We start from the raw sequence: 24,050 nt of genomic DNA, 5'->3' as shown, positions 1-24,050 counted from the left end.
CAGTATTTTTATTTTTGAATAGGTTTTAGAGTGTACCTTTCTACCTTCTCCATATGTGTTCATTTAAACTGAGTTTTTCTGAGGCAGGGCTGAGACTTGAGAAAACGTTATATAAATTTTATATTTAAATAATGTGTGTGTGCGCATGCGTGGGAATGTGCTTATTCATATAAAAGTGGGAAAGCGAGTGTGTGAGCCTGTGTTTCTTGCTTCTTCCCCAGCCTGTGAGTTCCTCCAGTCCTGAAAGCAGGCCTTCTGTTTTAGTACGAGGACTTGCACTGCAGCCTTGTGGCTCGGATATACTGAATGGCTAATAAACACCTTCCTGCCCTCTGGGCCTCCATGTCCCCCAGACCATCTGTACAGTGGGAAGACTGACTTGGCCGCCGTCAATGGGTGCTGTCAGCTGGACAGCTCTGTGGGACTGTGACTTCACTGCTATGAAGTCTTTAGGGGCCAGCATTGGCTGTCAGTCTTCCTGTGGGTTGTGACACATGTCGAAATAATCATAATAAAAAAGTCCTAACATTCACACTTTGTAAACACTTTAAATATTTTATAAACATTTTAAACACTTTATAAACATCTTTAATTGAAGCTAATTCTCTATCCAGGAGGTATCTCAGGACAAGGAGAGAGGCCAAGAATAGGGAGTGTTGGGACACAGGACATGGAAAATACCATTATCTTTGTGATGTTGGGACCCAGATTTGTCCTTTCAAAGGGCCCATGGCCCCCAAAAAATTCCTTCCTTCTCTTCTCCTTTATTTCTTCTTTCCTTTTCTTCTTTATTCTTCTCTTCTCTTCCTTGCTTCCTTCCTTCCTTTCTTTCTTTCTTTCATTTTTTTTTGCGCTACTGGGACTGAAACTGGGGTCGTTCTACCTCTGAGCTACACCCTCAGCTCTATTTTGTATTCTTTATTTTGAAACAGGGTCTCACTGAGTTGTGAAGGGCCTCACTAAGTAGCTGAAGCTGTCTGTGAACCATGATCCTCCTGTCTCGGCCTCCAGAATGCTGGGATTACAAGTGTGTGCCACCATGCCTGGCTCCTTTTCTTTTTTTTGGGGGGGGGGGATAAAGGTTATTCTACCTCTGAGCTACATCCCTAACCCTTTTTTATTTTTAAATTTGAAACAGACTCTTACTAAACTGCTAAAGGCTGATCTCAAACTTGTGATCCTCCTGCCTCAACCTCCCAAGTACTGGGAATATGCCTCCATGCCTAGCTAGGACCAGTATGCAGGCTCCAGATCCTTGCTTTTCTAAGTCCAGGTCCCCAAACCATAGTACTATCCCCTTTTTCTGAAACCAAACCCTCCTTAAACAAGCCCTTTGCATCAGTGTCCAGCCCTGATGTTTCACCTAATGAAAACAAATATTTAAAGCAAATCTAGGTTTTCCCTGAAGGGGGAGAGGAAAGCTCTGAGATTCTGGAAAAGACTTTTCATAAAGCAGCTGGCATATGGGGAAAATTTTTTCCAGGTAGTCAGAGGGATAATATCTAGATCCAGGATAGCATCCTCAAAACCATGTTATGTAGGTCCAGGTAAAGGGGTTGCTAGTTTCAGTTGCAGCTGGTGGTTTAATGAGTTAAGAAGAAAGGAAAGCAGCATAACATTTGAAAGCCTGTATTCTAGACCTCCAGGTCCAGTTCTGCTTTGCTGTCTGCGTGTTGTTGGGTAAGCATCTCTCTCTCTATCCCCCTGCCTTAGCTTGCCCTTACGTACCTAAAAAAACATTACTAAGAGCTGGCTGTGGTGGCACATGTGTGTAATCTCAGCATTCGGGAGGCTGAGACCGAAGGATCGCGGTTTGCGGACAGCCTCAGCTACTTAGTGAGGCCCTCCACAACTTAATGAGACCCGGTTTCAAAAATAAAAAGATTGAAAAATAGGGCTGAGGGTCGAGCTTGCAGTGCCCCTGGGTTCCATCCCCAGTACTGCAAAAGAAAAAGTTATGCTGGGCGTGGTGGTGCATGCTTGTAATCCCCATTCTTGGGAGGCTGAGACAGGAGGATCGCACAGGTTCGAAGCCAGCCTCAGTTACTTAGTGAGGTTCTCAGCAACTTAGTGAGACCCTGTTTCCAAATAAAATATAAAATAGGTCTGGGAGTGTAGCCCGAAGTTAGAAAGGCCCCTGGGTTCCATTCCCAGTACCACAAACACACACACACACACACACACACACACACACACACACACACATACACACACATAAATTACTAAATGGTTTCTAGAAGCCCTCCCAGCTATGCCATTCCAAAAGTCTCCACATTCCATCTTGTATAGTACCTCAAGCCCTTCCGTGCCATGTGGCTCACCATTGGGTGGTTTTGAGGAATCCTGAGTGGGTTGAGTATTTCCTCAGGAGGCAGGGCTTTCCTGAAATGGATTTTCTCTGCCCAGTCTTCCAAGAAAATCAGGAGTATTGCTTAATTTGGTCAATATTTCTCTTTGGTCGCCAAGTCAGTCCTGTTATTAGAGGCACATGTCACTGTGATCTCTCTGGTTGACAGATAGCCCACAGATGGCCTAGTACCAGTTCAGAGCTCCGTGGGGGCCTATTAGGCTCATCATGTGATAACTTCACCTTCAGGCCCATGTCAATGCTGGCAACAATCTAATCAAATGAATCCATTTACCCTCAGGAAGACATATTGAGAACTTCTGGAATACAGGAAGAATCAAGACAAATAAGAGCCAGGTGTGGTGGCGCATGTTTGTTATCCCAGCATTCAGGAGGCTGAGACCAGAGGATCACTGTTAGAGACAACCTCAGCTACTTAGTGAGGCCCTTCACATCTTAGTGAGATATTGTTTCAAAATAAAGAATAAAAAAAATAGGACAAGGGGTGTAGCTCAGAGGTCAAATGTTCCTGGGTTCCATCCCCAGACCCGCAAAAAAAAAAAAAAAAAAAAAAAAAAAATTAGAAGTTTCACTTAGGGCATAGGACAAGCCTGACATTTATCCAGCACATATTCAATGTCAACTATATGTATATTCCTTTCACACTTATGAGATCTTTTAATCTTTACAATAATCCTCCACGAACTATTTATCATTATTTTCATTTTATTGAAAATTACCATAATTCAGACAGGTTTTGTAATTTTCCCAAGGTCACACAGAGAAATATATGGAGATGTATGGTAAGGCAAAATCTTAGATCTAGATGCTATTCTTACTGCATTATTTAGTCTTTCATTATTTTCCTGATCTCATGAGGTTCTCCAACTAGAATTTTTCTTTTTCTTTCTCCTTGTCCTCGTCCTCCTCCTTCTCCTCCTCCTCCTTCTTGTTCTTGTTCTTCTCTTTTTTTGTTGAGAGTAAACTCAGGGACATTCTACCTCCAAGCTACACCCAGCCCTCTTTTGCATTTTGTTTAGAAACAGTCTCACTAAGTTGCTGAGTCTGTCTTTAAACTTCTGCAATCCTATTTCAGCCTCCCAAGTACTGGAATTATCGATGTAACCCACCACACCCAGCTCAGATACCACTTCTAAAGGAAAGAAGGAAGGAAGGAAGGAAGGAAGGAAGGAAGGAAGGAAGGAAGGAAGGAAAGAAGGAAGGAAAAACATTTGTTGGTTCTGCCTATGAAGTTAATTTTTAAGGCAAACTAAAATGTCCCCCTCTTGTGCTTCCATTTGTGGGTCTGAGTTCTCTCCCCTGCCAAGTCTGAAATTCTCTAGGGGAATATGTGGTGAATCTAGAGACATGGCCTTATGTTTATTTATTCTTTTCCAGTCAAAGCCTTTATTGTGGCCAAAATATACTGCTGATATTCTAAGAGTCTGTGGTGAGGGCAAAGACCAAAGGCTCGACTTCAGCATCCCCACTCATAGAAGCCTTTGGTTCTTGACAGTACATCCAGGCAGCTAGAAAGCATGCCTCCACCTTATCCAAAAGGTGCCATCTTTTGTCTGCTTGAATGAAAACTGGGAATCTTGGGATAAGTGAAATGATCTTGTTCAGTAATAGCTCACATTTTAAAACCACTTCTTCTAGAGGAGATATAAATCCTGCCTAGCCAGGTCTGGTGGCATATGCCTGTAATCCCCATACTTGGGAGACTAAGACGGGGATAGCAGGTTAGAGGACAGCTTTAGCAATTTAGCAAGACCCTCATCAACTTAGAGAGACCTCGTTTCAAAATAAAAAATAAAAGTGGCTGGGGGTGTAGCTCAGAGTTAGAATGCCTAGGTTCAATTCCTGGTACCCAGTCCAAAAATAGATGTTGCCTAAATACAACCCCCTACTCTTGGCACAAATTGAGTAGAATCCAGATCCTCAAAATATGATGAAAAATTCTAATGAGAGGCAATGGTGTTCCAACGCCCCTGTTCTTTTCCCTCCGGATTTCTCTTCCCATCCCAGCAAAGAGCAACGTTCCAACCACCATCGCTAGCACAGTCAGCTCCAAGGTCTTACTCAGACCCTTTACTTCTGTAGACTAAGCATGGACAAAAGTCTTTTCCCAATCAGGATGGAATTTTCCAATGTATCTTTGTTGAGAACTAAAAGAAACCAAAAAGGAAATAAACAAAGTAAAAAAAGCATTAAGAAAAAAAAAAGATCAGTCAGGCTTACAAAGTACAGGTTTCAAACTTAACAATAACTAACGATTTTCTTAAACAGGAATACACACGAAGGTCTGTTCCTCACACCAAATTCCACCCTTGGAATGACCTGTAAACCATCTCCTTCCTCCTTTCCAGACAAGAGCTAGGGTTGGGACCCCAATCACTGAGCCCTACTCCCAAGAGATCAAAGGGGATGACAGGGCAGAAGGCCATTTCTTACTGATCCCTGAAGCCTCCACATTTCTTCAGGCACATAATTACACAAAATGAAATAGTCCAGACCCAACTGCTCATCATGTTTGCTTCCACATCTCTTTTGGAAAATGTTGAAAGAAAACTTTCCTGTGGATGCTCAGAATGTCAGAGTTGGTAGAATCCTTAAAGATAATTTTTATCTAAATTCTCCATGTTACAGATGAAGAACATCAGTCCTTCATGATGGCAGTGACTTCCCCAGAGCCACCTCACAGGAAGGCAGGAACAAGAAAGGGACGTGGAACTCACAACAGCTAAGCAATGTTTTCCTCCTGAGAACTGGTTCTGATGCATGGACAGTCTAGCAGAGAATGAAAGGCACAGAAAGCACAAAAGTCTGATCGGACAAAAGTTGAGGATTGTTTCTCAGAAACTTCTGAAGGTGGCAATCATGTAATCCTAGTACTTGGGAGTCTGAGACAGGAGGAGCAGAAGTTCAAGGCCAGCCTCAGCAACTTAGGGAGGCCCTATTTCCAAATAAAAATAAATAGGATTGGGGATGTAGCTCTGATGTAGAATGTGCCTTGGTTTGATCCCCAGTACCAGAGAGAGAGAGAGAGAGAGAGAGAGAGAGAGAGAGAGAGAGAGAAGGAATGAAAGGAAGGAAGGAAGGAAGGAAGGAAGAAAGAAAGAAAGAAAGAAAGAAAGAAAGAAAGAAAGAAGGAAAGAAAGAAAGAAAGAAAGAAAGTAACTTTTTGAGATCTGCCAGTGCCACTGTTGCCCCGGGTAGATATGCCATTTATGTATTTTTTCTCTGTTTCCTCTCTTCAGGCCATCCCATCCTGGAAGCACCAGAGAGAATAATAGGACCCTGGAAAGGGGAAGTGATTATGCCTTGTACCTATGGTCCTCTGAAAGGCTACACTCAAGTCCTGGTGAAGTGGCTGATACAACGTGGCAGAGACCCAGTCACCATCTTTTTACGTGATTTCTCTGGTGACCACATTCAACAGTCAAAGTACCGAGGCCGCCTACACGTGAACCACGAGGTTTTAGGGAATGTGTCCCTCCAATTGAATACTCTAGAGATGGATGACCGGAATCACTACACCTGTGAAGTCACCTGGCAGACCCCTGATGGCAACCAAGTGGTGAGAGATAAGATCACTGAGCTTCGAGTGCAGAAACGTGAGTTACTGTTGGAGCAGGAGAGCACTGATAAGTGAAAACCCAACAAAGTACCAGAATCCAAAAATTTCTGAGAAATCAAGAGACCTCAGCCTAGCCGGGCGTGGTGGCACACGCTTGTAATCCCCACGCTTGGAAGGCAGAGACAGGAGGATCTCGCAGGTTCGAAGCCAGCCTCCCTGGCTTAAGAGACCCTGTTTCAAAAAAATATTTACAAAATAGGTCTGGGAGTGTAGACCAGAGGTAGAAGGGCTTCCAGGAACCCCAGTACCACCAAAGAGAGAGAGAGAGAGAGAGAGAGAGAGGCCGAGACCTTAGCCTATCTGTGTATAGGATTTCATCAGTTATCTGTGATAATCACAGGAAAGAAGACAAGCAGAGGGTCCTCAGGGTCATCACTCCCATAGTAGAATTTAAGAAGTGTTGGGAAGGGATCCTGACTTTAAAATCTCTACCTCTTCAAGGATCCCAGAAATTCTGGCATCCATAGTCTGGTCACTGTTCTTAAGCTTGGGATCTTAAATCTCATTCAAGTGAATACATCTGATTAGGATATTGAAGAGTAAATACATGCTGATGAGGAGGCCCAGAAAAAAGGGAGGCAGGGGTTAGTCAGCTTGACAGTGCTACAAAGGACTGTCCCTGGTAATCCAGAATTGCAGATAATCCCAAAACTACTTGAGCTGAAAAATAAAAATGACATGTTCTCTTTTTTTGGTACTGGGGCTGGAAACCTGGGGACTTTCAATCTCTGACCTATGCCCTCAGCCCTATTTTCTATTTTTTTCGGGGGGTGTTAAAGGATGAGTTTATTTTTATTTATTTATTTATTTTTATGTGGATCATGTTGAAATTGGCATACATTCAGACTGTGCTTGGTGCCCTCTCCCCCTCCCCCAGCTCCCCCAGCTCCCCTTCCCCCCTCCCAACAATGAGTGTCCAGGTTGACCATGCTACATTCACACTTTTGCATATATTTGGATGTAGCTCCTCCATTAATCAACCTCAGTCTTCTTCATCTCCTACCCTTCCATTCTAGCTTTGCTGAGGTTTCCACTCCATTTTCTGGAGTCCCTCTGGTATTCCTAATAGACCCTAGTTTGGGCATATTAGAGAAAACATAAGTCCCTTCTCTTTCTGTGATTGGCTGATCTCACTTAACATAATGTTCTCCAGGTCTTTCCATCTTCTTGCAAATGACATGATTTTGTTCTTCTTTGTTGCTGAGTAGAATTCTATTGTGTGTATTTCCCATAATTTTGTAATCCATTCATCTGTTGATGGAGACCTAGGTTGGCTATTACGAATTGTGCTGTTATGAACATGGGTATGCATATGTTACTGTAGTTCTCTGATTTCAACCCCTTTGGAAAGATACCCAGGAGTGGTATAGCCAGATTGTATGGTGGATTTATTTCCAGTTTTCTAAAGAATCTCCACACTGATCTCCATAGCAGCTGAACTAGTTTGCACTTTCACCAAAGTGTGAAAAAGTTCCTCTTTCACCACAACCTCACCAGCATTTGTTGTTATTTGATTTCTTTATTCTTTAGTTTGAAACAGAGTCTCACTGAGTAGCAAAGGGCCTCACTAAGTAGCTGAGGCTGTCCACAAATTGTGATCCTCTTGTCTCAGCCTCCCAAATGCTGGGATTACTAGCATGTGCCACCATGCCTGGCTAAAATGACATTTTTCCTTAAGTCAGCTGATTTATTTTAATTCAAGATAATTTCATATTCCAAATAACATAGAACAGTACCTGACCATCCAAAGGAAGCTGTTTTTGTTTAGTTTTGATTGTGGTACTAGGGATTGAACCCAGGGGTGTTCTATCACTGAGCTACACCCCTGGTCCTATTTTATTTATTTTTATTTTTTTATTTGTATGTGGATCATATTGAGAATGACATACATTCAGACTGTACTTGGTGCCCCCCAAAGTTCCCTTCCCCCTCCAGCAATGAGTGCCCAAGTTAACCATGCTACATTCATACTTTTGCACATATTTGAATGTAGCTCCTCCATTAATCAACCTCAGCCTTCTTCCTCTCCTACCCTTCTATTCTAACTTTGCTGAGGTTTCTCCTCCATTATCTGGACTCCCACTGGTATACTTAAAACTTCCTAGCTATGATCCGGCTACACTACTCCTGGGTATCTTTCCAAAGGAGTTGAAATCAGAGAACTACAGTAACATATGCATACCCATGTTCACAGCAGTGCAATTTGTAATAGCCAAAATATGGAACCAACCTAGGTATCTGTCAACAGATGAATGGATTACAAAATTATGGGAAATAAACACAATGGAAGTCTACTCGGCTATAAAGAAGAACAAAATCATTTCATTTGCAAAAAGTTGGAAAGACCTGGAGAACATTATGTTAAGTGAGATCAGCCAATCACAGAAAGAGAAGGGTCATATGTTTTCTCTATTTTATCATTTTTTTTAGTTTGAAACAGGATCTCATTGATTTGCTGAGGTTGTTCTTGAATCTATGATCCTCTTGACTCAGCCTCCCAAGTACTGAGATTACAGGCAGGAACTACCACGCCTGGGTGAAGGAAGCTATTTTATTTGCAGTTTCATTCCCTCTTCTCTCCTCCTAAGTCAGAAGCCCCCTTTAGTTCTAGTTGCAGATATATGTGTGTTCTTATGTCAAGCAAGGTGACTTGGCCTTTTGTTCCCATATCCTTATGATTTTTCAGGATCTTTTCTCTTGTCTTCTCTTTGCAGTTGCCGTCTCCAAGCCCACAATAACAACTGGCAGCGGTTATGGCTTCACAGTGCCTCAAGGAATGAGGATAAGCCTTCAGTGCCAGGCATGGGGTTCTCCCCCAATCCATTATATTTGGTACAAGGAAGAGGCTAATAACCAGGAACCCATAAAAGTAGTAGAGTTGGATATTTTATTCTTCAAGCCTGCAGTGGTGGCTGACTCGGGCTCCTATTTTTGTACTGCCAAGGGCCGGGTTGGCTCTGAGCAGCGCAGTGACATTGTGAAGTTTGTGGTCAAAGGTGAGCAGCCCTCTCTCCTGCTAAGCATCTTAACAGACTGCCTTGAACCAGAGATACCTTAGAATTGTGCCCTCATGCCAGATAATGATTGGAAAATGAGTTTTTCGTAGGTAATAACTATACAATCACACACACACACACACACACACACACACACACACACACACACTACAGAATGGGGGGACAGCAGGGCTAGAGAAAATACCTGTCATATGAAGATGAAAAAACATAAGTGATATTTACTAGGTATCACCTATTTGGCAGATACAAAGTTTGAGAACTTAAAGCTGGGCCTAGTACTGCTTGTCTGTAATCTCAGTCATTATGAGGCTGAGACAGGAAGATCGTGGTTTTGTGGCCAGCTTCAGCTACTTAGCAAGACTCAAACACTTAGTAAGATCCTGTTTTAAAAGAAAAAAAATATATAATAGTGCTGGGTATATAGCTTGGAGGTACAATGCCCCTGGATTAAATCCCCAGTTTTTTAAAAAAATAACTTGACACATTTTCTCATTAAATCTTCACAAATATTCCATGAGTGGGCTATCATTACTCTCATTTTTTTGAGTGTAGAGCAAGGGACAAAGCCCAAGTTCTCAAGCAAGCTAGGCGATCGCTCTACCATTAAGCTATATCCTCAGCACTCATTACTTTCATCTTACAGAAAATGAAACTGAGAGTGAGATTCTACAAATCTAGCTGATTTCCTGCTCTTTCTACTATGTCTGATTGTTCTCATGGTCAAATCTATATTAGATCCTGTATATGCTTTGGAAGCTTTTTCATTTGTCTGTTCTTTTTGGTTGGTTGGTTGGGTTTTTATTGCTGTTTGGTTTGTATGATTATGTTTCTTTTTATTTTATGAGATAAAGCCCAGATCTGTACATATTTTCATTTCATCCCCCACTTCTTCCTAAAGCCAAATGCATGTTCTGGTCAAGGTGTCCATGAAAACAGGCTCTGGTTGATCAAGGTCTGGCTATTTCTCACAGCACTTTCCTAGGAGCACTACCAACTAGCCACATAAAAACTGCAAGCTAAAGCTGGGTGAGGTGGTGCACACCTTGGCAACTTAGCAAGACCCTCAGCAATCTACTGAGACCCTGTTTCAATATAAAAAATGGCTGGGGTTGTACCTTGGAGATATCCTTTGGATTCAATCCCCAGTACCAAAAAAAGCTGGGGCTAAATAAAGAGCTGAAAATGATAATGTCCAAATGAGTCTTTTTGCCATCCAAGAGATCTCCTTGGAAGAGTAGACAATTATTCCAACAAGACTGCCATTGCCCAAAATATGTTGAGAATTAGTGGATTTTCAAGAATTACCCTCAGAAGGCCCTGAAAATTACTGCACTTTGAGAATAGATTTGTCTAAGGATAATAATCATGTTGCCTATCACCCCTCAGGTTAGGAACCTAATGTTGGTTTGAGATGCCTGTGTTTACCTGGAGAGAATTTTTTTCTCAAAGTTGTGTGGTAGTGAGAATATATGAATTGATAGAATCTGCCCTTTGTGGGGACCAAGGATGGTCTCATTCTAAGAAAGCTACATAGAGAGTGACTCAGTTGTCTGAGAGCCTACATTCTGGTACAGAAGAGAGGGTGAGGCATGCCCAGAAAGCCCAAGATTGTATCTTTCATAAAAAGACAAACATTCCTGCTTTTCATTACATTGTGTGTGTGTGTGTGTGTGTGTGTGTGTGTGTGTGTGTGTTTTGAGGTGGTTACTGAGGATTGAACCCAGGAGTCTTATATCTCTGAGCTATCCCCTTTTCCTTGCAGATTCCTCAGAGCCACTCCAGAACAAGACTGAAGCACCTACAACCATGACATCCCCATTGAAAAGTGAGTTTTGCTAGGTTTCTTTGGGAGCGGGAATGGTCTGAAATGGTATTGTGAAAACCAAGGCAGAAGCACCAAAACAATTGAATGAGAAATCGTTGGGTTACTCAAGGAAAGGACAGTAGTAAAGAAATGGAAACAAAAAAGGTAGCGAAGAGTAGTGAAGAAGAATCATGAATATATAAATTATTTGTACAAACTTCTAAAGCAAAAGGAAGTGTTGCAATTTGTGTTTTGTTCCTAGTCTGACTTGTTATGTGACTTTGGGTATCTTACCTCCCCTGTATGAATCTTTTTTTCCACTGACAACTCCCAACAGCAAGAAAATGAGCTGCCTCGCCTCATAGTACTCGTAGTACTAGTGGTCAACATCATGGCCAGGCATTCTATAAAGACTAGCAGAGATTCCTAGAGAAGAGCTTCACCTTTGTATCCATTCTCTGCTTCACAGCTTCTTGCTGGAAGAAGGCCTCTGACCCAGATTTCCTGTTGTCATAGCAACATTTACAGTGGACCCATCCTAGGCCTAGACCACTGAAGTAGATGGCTACTTTGAGGATAATAGTGTTACCTCATTACTTTAGCTCTTAACCAGAACTTCTAATACCTTATTCCTCGCATCATCTTAAGGATTCCTAAATTAGGATCTCAGAGATTGAAATCCCAAAGAGAAAACTGCTTGTGTCTCACCTCAAACTGATAGTCTGCTGGTAAGTACTGACATAACTGCATTGATTGCTAAAATAATATATTAATTCACACCAGTTGACAATTAGCTAGTTTCCTAAAACCATGAGATTTCCATTATCACGTGCAATACCATAGCCCATAACCTAGAACTCTCTAGACTGTCTCATAGTCCCATAACAAAAGTGTCAATTCTTGTCAGGTGTAGTGGAACATGCATGTAATCCCAGTACCTGGGAGACAGAGGAAGAAGGATGACAGGTTGGAGGCCAGCCTTAGCAACCTAGCCAGACCCTCAACAACCTAATGAGACCCTGTTTCAAAATAAAAAATAGGGCTGGGATGTAGCTCAGTGGCAAAGCACTTGCCTGACAAGTGCACCACCCTGGGGTTGATCCTCAGTCCAAAAAGACAAAAAAAGACCCCCTTTTAAAAATAAATAATAAAATAGCACTAGAGGTGTAATATGAAAGTAGAATACCCCTGATTTCAATTTCCAGTTACCACAAAAAGTATAAATTCTTGACATACCAGCAGTTTATATCAGGTACCTGTTTTGATTAATTGATAGGAAATTATTTGGTGACTATCACTCCTGGTGTCATCCTCTGACTCTGTATCATTGAGGGTAGACTTTTTAACACACTCTGTAACTTTCCCTTCCCAGTCACAGACATTCTTACCTATCTCTGAGCAAAGCTCAAAGCCACTTCCTATGTTACTTTTGTGTTATCATTTTGGCTTGAAGTCTCCCATTGTTCCATTTCTCTTCTAGAAAAAATATCCATTTGGAGATGAGAAGGCATAATATGCCTGTCAGAGTACTAATTAAAGAAAATGAGAATGTAACTCTGGGAGAGATTATGAATTCTCATATTTTGGCCCAGCATGGTAGTGCATGCTTGTAATCCCAGTACTTGGAGGCTGAGACAGGAGGATCACAGATTCGTGGCCAGCCTCAGCTACTTAGTGAGGCCCTCTGTAACTCAGTGAGACCCTGTTTCAAAATAAAAATAAAAATAGGGCTGAGGGTATAGCTTGGATGTAGAATGCCTCTGGGTTCCATCCCTAGTACACCCTTCTCTCTCTCTCTCTCTCTCTCTCTCTCTCTCTCTCTCTCTCTCTCTCTCTCTCTCTCTCTCTCGTCTCTTATATTTTGGAGCCAGCCCTACTACTTCCATCAAGTTTTTCATTATTTGACTCACATCAAAAGGAATTATTTTCTTAGTCTGTGCCAGCTTATAGCTTGAGTTTTCTCAGATTTAACCATACAATCAGAGGACGACAAAAAATAAAAAATAACTCTGGGACAGCCTATTGTAGAGTCTAGGAAAAATAAAGCCATTTGCAGCAATATATCTGAAGGACCCTGAGATTCCTTTACCTACCCCTTTACATCCAAGAACTTAGTCCCCTATGTTCAGAATATGAGAGCAAGAAGTGCAATGACATTATCGAAATGCTTCCTTGAACTGATGGGGAAACTAAGGTCCCAAGCCAGTCAAGGATTGGACTAAGGTCACTCTATTTATTGCTCTATAAATGGATATAAGGAATGGCCTGGCATCGTGGTGCAAGCTTATAATCCCAGCGCTTGAGAGGGAGGATAGCATAGGTTCAAAGTCACCCTTAGCTACCCAGTGAGAGTCTCAGAAACTTAGTGGGACAAAAATGGATATAAAAATATATTCCAAATATATATTTCACTGTAAAAATATATTCTAAACCTAGTATATTAAAACAATGTATATTATGGATTAGTGGGAAAAAGAAACAATGTATATATATATATATATATATATATATATATATATATATATATATATATATAAAATTTTTTACCACTTCCGGAGATGAGAAATCTCACAGAGTTATGATGGAGCTGCAGTAGAATGTAGTATTATGGAGTTGTAAGTAGAATGGCATTCCTTATGGAAACTTTGGGGAAGGATCCATTTTTTCATCCTTTCCACTTTCTAGAAGCTACCACACTTTGTGGTTCAAGGCATTCTTTTTCGCATATTCAAAACTTGCAAAGTAACATCATCAAACCTTTCTCTGACTCTGATCTCTTCTTATGTCTCTTTATTCATGTATTTATTTATTTTTGGTGGTACTGGGGGTGGAACCCAGAGGCTTCCTACCTCCGGGCTATACTCCCATACTCTTTTTATATTTTATTTGGAAACAGGGTCTCACTAAGTTGCTGAGAGCCTCACTCAGTAGCTGAGGCTGGCTTCGAACCTGCGCGATCCTCCTGTCTCAGCCTCCCAAGCACGGGGATTACAAGCCTGCACCACCACGCCCGGCTTTGAATCTTCATTTTTTAATGATTCTTGGGTATACATTGAGCCCACCCAAACAATTCAGAATACTAGCTCTATCTAAACACCAGATAATTATCAACTTTAATTCCATTTGTAACCTTAGTTCCTCTTTAGAATATAAATTGATATACAGGTTCTATGAGTTTGGATGTGAACAACTTTGGAGAATCATTATTCTTCCCCACACAATGATGCAGCAATTAAATGACAGATCCAGATCTGGAATTCCAGAAAAGTGGATTCCTCCAGCTTTTAGGTGTACTAGAGATATCTGCCCAGGAGGCTCAGTGGAAATATGCTTTGAAAAAGAAGGAAGCTAGGAACTTGGACAAAGAGCATTGCAAGAGAAAGAATCTTTGCAACTAGAAGTAACTAATCAGAATCTCAATGATGTAGTTTTTCAGGGAAGCTAGATTACTACATTTTCTTTCTAAGGGAAGATAAACAACTCCTGTCTTAGTCCCAGGAAAAGCATGGAGGTCTGCTCAAAGATGCAGGCCAATTAGCCATTGACTGAAAAAACTCCTTTAGATGTGGTATCTCTTGCTCTTCTCAAGTCTTTTTTCATGAACCTGGATTTGTTTTGTTTTGTTTTGAATTGCATGCATGCGTGTGTGTGTGTGTGTGTGTGTGTGTGTGTGTGTGTGTGTGTTGTTTTGGATTTTTGTTTTGGTTTGCTTTGGGTTTTTGTTTTAGTTTTTGTCTCTCAAAGAAGCTCAGAAGGTTAAGAGAAGATGGAAAATAGAAAAGAAAGAAGTCTGACCTAGTCTGGAATCATCCTTAAAGATTCTGTTTCTGGCCTTCTTTTCAACACTATACCACTGAATATCATTTCACCTCCTAGGTAGTGGCCTGCCTATCTTTGCCATCATCGTCATCATCTCTTTGTGCTGTGTGGTTGTTATCACCATGGTTTATTTCATGCTCTGCCGCAAGACATCCCAACAAGGTGAGTGCTGAGCGGGTTGCTTTTGTTCAGACCCTCTGGCTGTATATTTGAGCCTGTGCTCTGTATCAGGGACTGTGTTAGACACTTTGCTGAGCCCCAACCTACTTTGGAGTGAGGATAGAGATACAGGGAGACAGGTGTTTGTGCGAACAATAAGACTTATAGAAGTAGGTGGAAAAATCATTGTTGCCCATCAAATTACAGTCATCCGTGTAATGTGTCTCTTCATAAGGATGCAGGAGAAGTTGCTCACAAATTACTGAGAGGATTCAAGTTTGAAGAATGGCATTTATCAATAATAATATTTATAAGGATAAAGGTTATGGATGCAAAACCTGGGGAGGACAATACTAAGGGAGTCCTGAGAAGAAAAGAGTAAATTGTGGATGGTAGAATTTGAAAGAGCTTTCAGGCAGCAAAACAGAGAAGGCAGTGGAGGAAGAAAAACACTGTGTAGGGGGACAGTACTCCAGGAAAGGGGAACTTCACAAGGAAATGGATAAAGGCCTAAAAGACAACTGAGTGTGAGGTCATCAATAAAGAAAATGTATATACATGAACAATAGGGAAATACAGGAAGAAGAAAATTCATTTCTATTTTTAAATTTTTTTGTGGTACTGGGGGTAGAATACAGAAACATTCAACCTCCGAGCTACACCTCCAGCCATATTTTTCATTCTTTTTTTTTTTTTTGGTGGTACTGGGGGTGGAACTCAGGGGCTTTTCTACCTCCAGGATATACTCCCAGTCCTATTTTTTAAATTTTATTTGGAAATGGGGTCTCACTAAGTTGCTGAGAGCTTCACTAAGTAGCTGATGCTGGCTTTGAACCTGTGTGACCCTCCTGTCTCAGCCTCCCAAGCGCTGGGATTACAAACGTAGGCCACCATGCCCAGCTCTCATTTCTAATTTTAGAAGGCTTTGAATGTCAAGCTAAATAATGCAAACTTTCTTCCCTAGGCCTTGCAAAGGCACAAAAAGTCACCCAATTTGTTTTTGAGCAGGACAGTGGCATGATGAAGGCATAGTTGTCATAGACATTTAATAACTATGGACAAACAGAGGAATTGAAATATTTGTTCCTAAGAAAAGGCTAGATATAACTCAATCTTCACTGCAGTAGACATTTTGCCCAGCATTAGCTTGTTTCCTTCTCTGTAACATCTCCTACTCACAAATGAACTGTTTTCCATTATGTATCTCTCCCACCAATGGAAGGTAGTCTCGAATATCTCCTTCTCTAGAGTTTTGAGCATAAGCTTTGGCTTGGGCCAACTATCATGACCCAAAAGAATACCATTTGGAAAATGAAGATAGATACTTCAAATGAACACAAACCCCTGGAACTCTAAAAGGAAAGTATTTTCCATGCTTGATGAGGGTGGGCATAAATACTAGCATAGTAGATAGTATTCCTCTTAAAAAAAATGTGCCATGGGGCTGGGTGTGGTGGTGCACGCTTGTAATCCCCGCACTTGGAAGGCAGAGACAGCAGGATCGCGCAGGTTCGAAGCCAGTGCTTAAGAGATCCTGTTTCCAATTTTTAAAAAGTATAGAAAATAGGTCTGGGAGTGTAGCCCGGAGGTAGAAGGGTTTTCAGGATCCCCAGTACCACACACACACAAAAAAAAGATGTGTCATGGTTTGTAGTGGATGAAGAAATAGAAGTCAAAATGTAAGAATCTATTTAAGAGCCTCTGTATTGTGGCCTTGGCCTATCTTCTCAACCCACATCACCCCCTTTTACCTCTTCTCAATTCCAGTCACCAAAGTCAAACAAGCAAATAGGCTTTACACATCACACATTTATGCCTCTTCCTTTCCAAGTCTTCCTTCACAAAACTGGCTTTCTTTTCTCTTTCTTTCCCTTTCTTTCTCTTTCTTTCCTTTCTTTCTTTCTTTCTTTCCTTCTTTCTTTCTTTCTTTTTCTTTCTTTCTTCTTGAAGTACTGGGAATTGAACCCAGAGGCATTCTACCTTTGAGCTACATCCCTAGCCTGATTTTATTTCTTATTTGAAAATGGTCTCACTATATTGATAAGAGTCTCACTACTTGCTGAGGCTGTCCTTGAACCTGAGATCCTCATGTCTCAGCCTATCAAGTACTGGGATTACAGTCATGCACCACTACTCCCACCTCTCCAAACTCATTTTCATAATGGAGGCAGCCTCAGGGTATGGATTCAATTTAAGATGTAGTTATTGAGCACCTATTGTGTGCCAGATGATGGGCATATAAAGGTGAAAATAATCTGAGTGCACACCTGTAATCGCAACACACTTGTAAGGCTGAGTCCAGAACATCGCCTCATCAACGTTAAACCCTAAGCAACTTAGCAAGATCCTGTTTTAAAATAAAAAGTAGAAAGGGCTGGGGCAGATCTTGGAAGTAGAATTCCACTGAGTTAAATTTCCAGTACTAAAAAAAAAAAAAAAAAAACAAAGAAAGAAAAGAAAAAGATAGTCCCTTGTAACACAGGGGCTACCAGCCCGATGGAGAAAGTAAGATATGGATGTGTGAGTCTCTATCACAAGGCAGAAGGCCTGCAGCTTGCCATGTTTTTTTTGTGTGTGTGTGTTTTAATGTGTGTATTTCCAGTTGCTCCCTGGTAAGATTATAAGCACCTAGAGGGCAGTGCCCAAAGAATTTCATCTTTGTGCCAAGCTAACTAAGGCTTTCAACTGGTATGGTATATAGTACAATTCTCCACCACAGACACAAGGGGGCAATGGTGACCTATTCCAGGGCTTTTATTGAGCATGAGGTTGGGGTGAACACACTTGGGAGTGACTTGGGCCCTGGTCCCTGACCTCATACTAGTGCAGTCCCTTCTTCCTGGGCTCTGGCCCAGAAGTCAAATTTCCCACAAGGACTCTCTGAGGCTGTTTGGTGAGAATTCTGGGTGGAGAGCGGGTCCCGTTCCAGGTTCCAGTATTCTCCCTCCACCCACACTGAGCAACAGCTCCAACCCAATATCCTGAGTCAGAGATGCCAAAGAGGACAGTGACCAAGTGTGCTCTCCCTTCCTTTCTTTAATATATCTGCATCTCCCATGTTTCAACTCATTTCTCCAAGCCCTCTTTTGTTGGAAAGCTGAGACATATTGGCATCACTTTCTGTTATCCTCCCTCAATTTTTGACTGGTACCGAGTAGGTTGCTTGATCGTTCTCTGCTCCACATAGAAACTTCTGACATGATTCCTCCTTCTCTTCTAGAGCATATCTATGAAGTAAACAGGTAAGATAGCCTCTCATTTTCCATCTTATGACCCCTTCCCTGCCCTCCATTCTGTTGATCATTGGTAGGAAACATGGAGGAAGAAGGTGTGAAACATAGAGGTAGTCCCTTTAGGGACAGGACAGAGCATTCTGCTCTCTCTGAGGCACCTTCTGAATTTCTGATTGGCTCACTGAAAACACTAGATAATTGAGGTCTCATAGCGTTCTGCTCCCAGGATCCCTGGGTGCCAAGAGCCTGAGGTTCAGTTGGTAAGAATTTAGTCATAAGAATGGGAAAGCAGGATCTAAGCCCCTAGCTCATTCTCATGAGAGATGGGCTCTTGAACCACAGGGTCCATGCCATGGAGACCAGTGACTCTGGAAAAACCTTGAGGGTGGATGTCTTTGCGAGTGGCTGCTCCAGCAATGAGCCAGCTTCCAGGGCTCTGGGCAATGACTACTATGACGAGCAGTGCCTGGGCCAGGAGTACCAGATCATTGCCCAGGTCAACGGTGACTACGCCTGCCTGCTGCATACTGTTCAACCGAATTATGAAATTCCAGCCACCGAGGGAAAGAATGTCAGCTAAAAATATCCCACCATGTTAAGGTCTGTTGACATAATTGCCAGTTCAGTCTCTGCCTACTGCGTGGCCTGCTTTCTTGCTACCTCTCTTGCTGGAGAACCCCACGTGTCTGCCTGGACAGTGTTGGGGCCTCTGGGAGTGACTGGATTTTCTTAAAATTTTGCCACAAGCAAGCCAGCTGCTGGATTTGGCATTGGGCCCTTCTAGCATCTCTTCCTGATGTTTCTGCTGCTTTTTTCCAAACACCAGAGAGACCCCAGAACTATGATTTGGTTATTATGCCTCCAGAAACCACTAGAAGACTAGCGGAAGCTTAGCTCTGCCAGCCCTGAGAATCAACTGCACCCAGGATCATTTTCATTGCCAGCTTTTAATTGAGATTGTAATGTCACAGCCCTGGGTTCTGTTCTGCCCCTTCACTGTACGTCTAATATCCTGGTATTCTTTTGGTACTCAATAAATATCCAATCATGATAGCAACTTCAGTTGTGTTGGCATTCTCTCAATACATGGTAGGACCTACCAGGAACCATTAAAGTGAAATAAAGATATTTGGGTCCCTGAAAGTATGGATCATATCTTTGTTGTTTCAGTCTTTATCCTTCCCACCCACACCACTCATACAACACCTACAAAGTAGACCCAGGTGTAGAGCACAATGGATTTTTGGTTGAACAGTACTCTACTGATTTACATTCCCTTACCCATCATCCTTCCAGGTACAGTGGTATGACTCTTCTAAGACCAACTGAAAGCCTGATGAAAAAAAATCCCTACTTCTGTCTCAGGGAACCATAGATGCAGAAATGAAGGGATTTCCTACTGTCTTAAAGCATGCATGCACCACCCTTAAGAATTACCCCTCCTTTTAATCCTGAAATCTTTAGGGTACTTGTGCTCTTGCGGTTGACCCCTTCTCACAATGTGGGATGGGACAGTAGCAACAAAGTCCTTCTCAAGCAGGAATGGGATTAGGAGTATGTGTGGGAGTCAGTGTGTGTGTACATGTTTATGCATTTTAATTTATTTTTTTTTCACTTGGTGGTACTGGGAATTGAACCCAGAGGCATTCTATCTCTGAGCTACACACCCAGTCCTTTTAATTTTTTTAAATAGGCTCTTCCTATGTCACCAAGGGTCTTGCTAAGTTGCTGAGACTGGCCCTTAAACCTAAAATCCCTCCTGTCTCAGGCTACCAAGCACTGGGGTTTCAGGTGTGGACAACTGTGCCTAACTGTTTATGCAGCTGGAAATCAAACTCTCCTGTAAGGACCTGTTCTGGACCAGGTCTACCCTGCTTCTTCACACCATGTAATTCATGTCAAATCAGCCTCCTTAGTGTGTGAATAAGTGTGTGTGTGTGTGTGTGTGTGTGTGTGTGTGTGTGTGTGTTGTACTGTGGGGATTCTACCACTGAGATCCCTAACTCATTTTATTTTTCATTTTGAAACGGGATCTCACTGTTATCAAGTGCTGGCTTCAAACCTAAGACCCCCTTCTGTCTCAGCCTCTCAAGTACTATGATTACAGGCAGGCGTGTGCCACCACACCCGACCAGCTTCCTTACTCTTCATGGAAACCGTCATTTTGCTACTTCTAGTTCTAGGGCAGCCACAGGGTCAGGTCAGGTTTCACCAAGAGTTGCTTCCCTTTGGGGATGATTACAGAAGTCAAAACAGTACACAGAAGTGAACAAGGAGGAGTCTTCTGCTTCACCACTCTGCAACCTGCCAAGTCCATGGTCAAAACCTCAAAGTTTTCCTCATCCCTTGACACTATCTTTACATAGTTTGTGAAAGGAGCAAATTCTTCTTCCCCATCATACTTACAAGCCTCTGAAACTGGGCCCCCACCCAGTGGAAACCTCAGCTTCCTTCATAAAATAGCTCTGTGTTCCAGACCCCACAGCCTTTGAAAACACTCATTATCTTTTTTCTACTACCCTTAGAAAAAGGAATTCCTGGGCTAGAGGAGAGAATCTTGGGGTTTCCACTGGTAAGTTGAGTCACAAATGCAGGACACCCCCCATAGAAACTGTGGAATTCTAGGGGGAGCTCAGAGTCTTTTATCTTTGATCTCAGAGATTATTGATTTTAACACTCCCATATTACAGATAAGGAAATGAAGCCCAGAGAAAAACAGTGAGACTCCTCTAAAGTCACACATATTGAGTCAGTGTGTGTCTGTGAACAGTCTGGCTTGTGAACTAGGAGCATATATTCATTGTAACAAGAATATTTACCCTTAAATCAACAATTGTTTCCATACAGGACAATCCAGTAAGTGATTCCTAGTTACCAAAGTACCCAAAACTTCAGGATAGGCTAAATAAAAATGGGGTGATAACATGAAATCTATTTTAGGTAGCTAGCTGATCAGGGGAAAATAGAAAAGTAAAAAAAAGGAATATTTCTAGAATACAAGGAAAGGTATGAAGTTTTTTCAGTGCAGTTTCTCAAATTTTGTTCTATGGAATATTAGATCCAGGAGGTAGACAATGGGAAAAATTCTCATGGTTAGCCAGGCACGGTGGCATATACCCATAATTCCAGCTACTTGGGAGGCTGAGGCAGGAGGATCACAGGTTTGAGGCTAACCTGGACAGCTTTACATGTCCCCGTATCAACATAAATTTTAGAAAAAGTTGGAGATATAGCTCAGTGGGAGAGTGTTTATCTAACATATGCTAAACCCTGCCTTCAATCCCCAGTAATGAAAAAAAGTCCCCATAGTTAGATAGACATGGGAAATGCTTTATTCTGTAGTTGTCTTGGAGATTCCCAATGCAATATTAAAAGCCCTGAAAAAAAATGCCGGGCGTGGGGGTGCACACTTGTAATCCCCGCGCTTGGGAGGCAGAGACAGGAGGATCGCACAGGTTTGAAGCCAGCTACGCGAGACCCTGTTTCCGAATAAAAATATAAAAATATGTCTGGGAGTGTAGCCCGGAGGTAAAAGGGTTTCCAGGAACCCCAGTACCACCACCACCACCAAAAAAAAAAAAAAAAAAACCTGAAACAATTCTGCAATAAAGAACTGTGTAATTTTGTGTATCTAAGTAATTCCAAATTTATTTGCCCTTTGATCCTAATTTTTACCCTCCTTCTCCTTTAGTTATTGGCCTTATTTCTCAAGAAGAAAAAATTCTCTAAGCTGCCTACTCCCTCATATACTCCATAGCATTTTGTTCTTCACAGTTTATTCATCCAGTTTTCACAACACTCTGGATGACATTTGGTGAAAAGACCCAAAGATAATGGATTACTAGAAAATCAATCAGTAAACATTTATTGAATATTTTCTATAACCAAAATCCAGCACTACAGCAATGGAGACAATTGATGAAACATAATCTTGTCTTCTACAAACTCAGAATGTAGTAGGAAGTATAAGAATACCCCCTGGAAAATTAATGAAAAATCCAAAAGGTTAATCGGGTAGTGGGAGACAGGGATACATACCAAGTTCCAGGCAAGGAGTTCTTTTCAAATGAAGGTGGGGAAAGTATAAGATGACTTTCAAAGTACAGTGGAGAGTGGTGGTGGTGGTGCACTCTCAGTATTTGGGAGGCTGAGACAGGAGGATAGCAGGTTTCAAGGCCAGCCTCAGCAATTAGGGAGACCCTGTTTCAAAATAAAAATATTTTAGCCGGGCGTGGTGGAGCACACGCTTATTGTAATCTCCATGCTTGGGAGGTGAGACAGGAAGATTGCGCAGGTTTGAAGCCAGCCTCACTGGCTTAAGAGACTCTGTTTCCAATTAAAATATAAAAAATAGGTCTGGGAGTGTAGCCTGGAGGTAGAAGGGTTCCATCCCCAGTACCACCAAAAAATAAATAATAAAATAATAAAATAATAAAAATATTTTAAAGGGTTTGGGGTCTGGCTCAGTGGTAGAGCACCCCACCACATTCAATTTCCAGTTCCATGCCTATAACTTGGGAAATTGAGACAGGAGGATCACAGATCCAAGGCTAGTCCTGGCAATTTATTGAAACCTTTATCACTCAGCAATATAAGACCATATAAAAATTCTTTAAAAATGATGTAAAAAGGTATGGGGGTGTAGGTCAGAGATAGAATGCCCCTAGGCTCAATTCCCAGTACCAAAATTAGAAAGATCCTGAAGAGTCTGGACTTTGGTTAGGCCCGAAAATGTAGAGACAAATTGACAGGCAGAGAGAAATAGAGAAGGTATTCTGAGAAGGAGAAAAGACAGGAGGGAAGAGGAGGAGTTAGTCAAGGTCAGGCTGTGTTTAGAAGGCAAAAATGAATGTCAAGACAGCGGGTTTCCATGCCCTCTTTTCTCACAAAGACCATGATGTTTGTTTGTGTGAGAATTCTGATGTCCTGGCCGTGAGACTCCGGAAGGGGAATGTGAAGGAAGAAAAGAATAACGACTAAAAGAGCACTTCCATCCCCATTTCCCTTATGCCTTTTCAAGACTATTGTGCACTCCTCAGCATTCTCACGATGTGTGTTCCCGGGGAACCCTCAGATGCACTGCTTCAGTTCTCACGAGGTCACGGAAACATCTCCCGAGGATGAGTCGAGAGCTTGGCGTTTGGTGAGTGATCTTTCATTCACTGGTTCTTTGTTATATCACATCTGCCCTGCCCGGAGCTGCTAGGCATGTGCCGCACTTGGGGTATTTGACAAACTGACACTCTACCACACGGAGTGTCCGACTCAGCTTGTCAAATACACGGAGCGTGGCACTGCAGGATGCAGGGCCAGGGGCAACGGTGAGACAGCGAGATCTTCCTGGAGGTTACAGCCTGGGAGGAAAGAATGAGAGAGCAGTGGTGAAGTCAGGGAGGTTGCAGAAGCTGAAGTACCAGAATAGAGAAGTGGTCTAAATAAGCATGGGTCTGTTAACCTAGATCCTGGATGCTCAGCTGAGGGGAGGGTCCCCTAACTTGAGTCTTGGAGCTCAAGACTAGGGGCCCCACACTTCACTGGACTCCTCTATGCAGCAGACTAATCATTCTGCCTTCCTGGCTTGAGGAAATGTCTAGGTTTCCCAGTGTGTCCTTGGTCCCTTCGTCCCAATATTCCCAAGATATGTTCTCAGTGTTGTGGTCATGCACATAGACTTTGGGGCTCATTGTGGGTTTGACTCTCAGCTCTGCTATTAACTGGCTGGACAACCTTGAGTAAATTGTTGTTCCTCTCTGAGTGTGTGCAAGTAAAGTATCTACCTCATGAAGTTATTGTGAGAACGGCATGTAAAACCCTTGGTTTTACATTTCATATATAACAAGTGTTCAAAACAGTGGTACCAGCTGAGTGTGGTGGCACATACTTGTAATCCCAGCATTTGGAAGGCTGAGGCAGGAAGATCACGGTTTGCAGCCAGCCTCAGCTACTTAGTGAGGCCCTTTGCAACTCAGTGAGACCCTGTTTCAGAACAAAGAATAAAAAAATAGGGCTGGGGGTGTAGCTCGGAGGTAGA

At 42.2% G+C, this 24,050-nt stretch overlaps 1 protein-coding gene across 1 annotated transcript in view; it reads left to right on the top strand.

Annotated features, from left to right (window-relative positions):
• Window positions 1-24,050, top strand: part of VSIG4 (V-set and immunoglobulin domain containing 4) — a gene marked incomplete at both ends in the record, with an annotated part of 29,281 nt that overhangs the window by 2,229 nt on the left and 3,002 nt on the right. The window contains 9 exon segments of the mRNA XM_080718983.1: window positions 5,608-5,964; window positions 8,702-8,983; window positions 10,767-10,811; window positions 10,814-10,829; window positions 14,627-14,664; window positions 14,667-14,789; window positions 18,007-18,028; window positions 18,362-18,590; window positions 23,040-23,162. Of these exon segments, the coding sequence (XP_080575109.1) occupies window positions 5,608-5,964; window positions 8,702-8,983; window positions 10,767-10,811; window positions 10,814-10,829; window positions 14,627-14,664; window positions 14,667-14,789; window positions 18,007-18,028; window positions 18,362-18,590; window positions 23,040-23,162 (1,235 nt within the window).

Source organism: Muscardinus avellanarius (genome assembly GCF_963383645.1).
Source record: "Muscardinus avellanarius genome assembly, chromosome: X".
NCBI lineage: Eukaryota > Metazoa > Chordata > Mammalia > Rodentia > Gliridae > Muscardinus > Muscardinus avellanarius.
The sequence above is the reverse complement of the archived record's forward strand: the minus strand, read 5'-3'. Positions and strand labels throughout refer to the sequence as shown.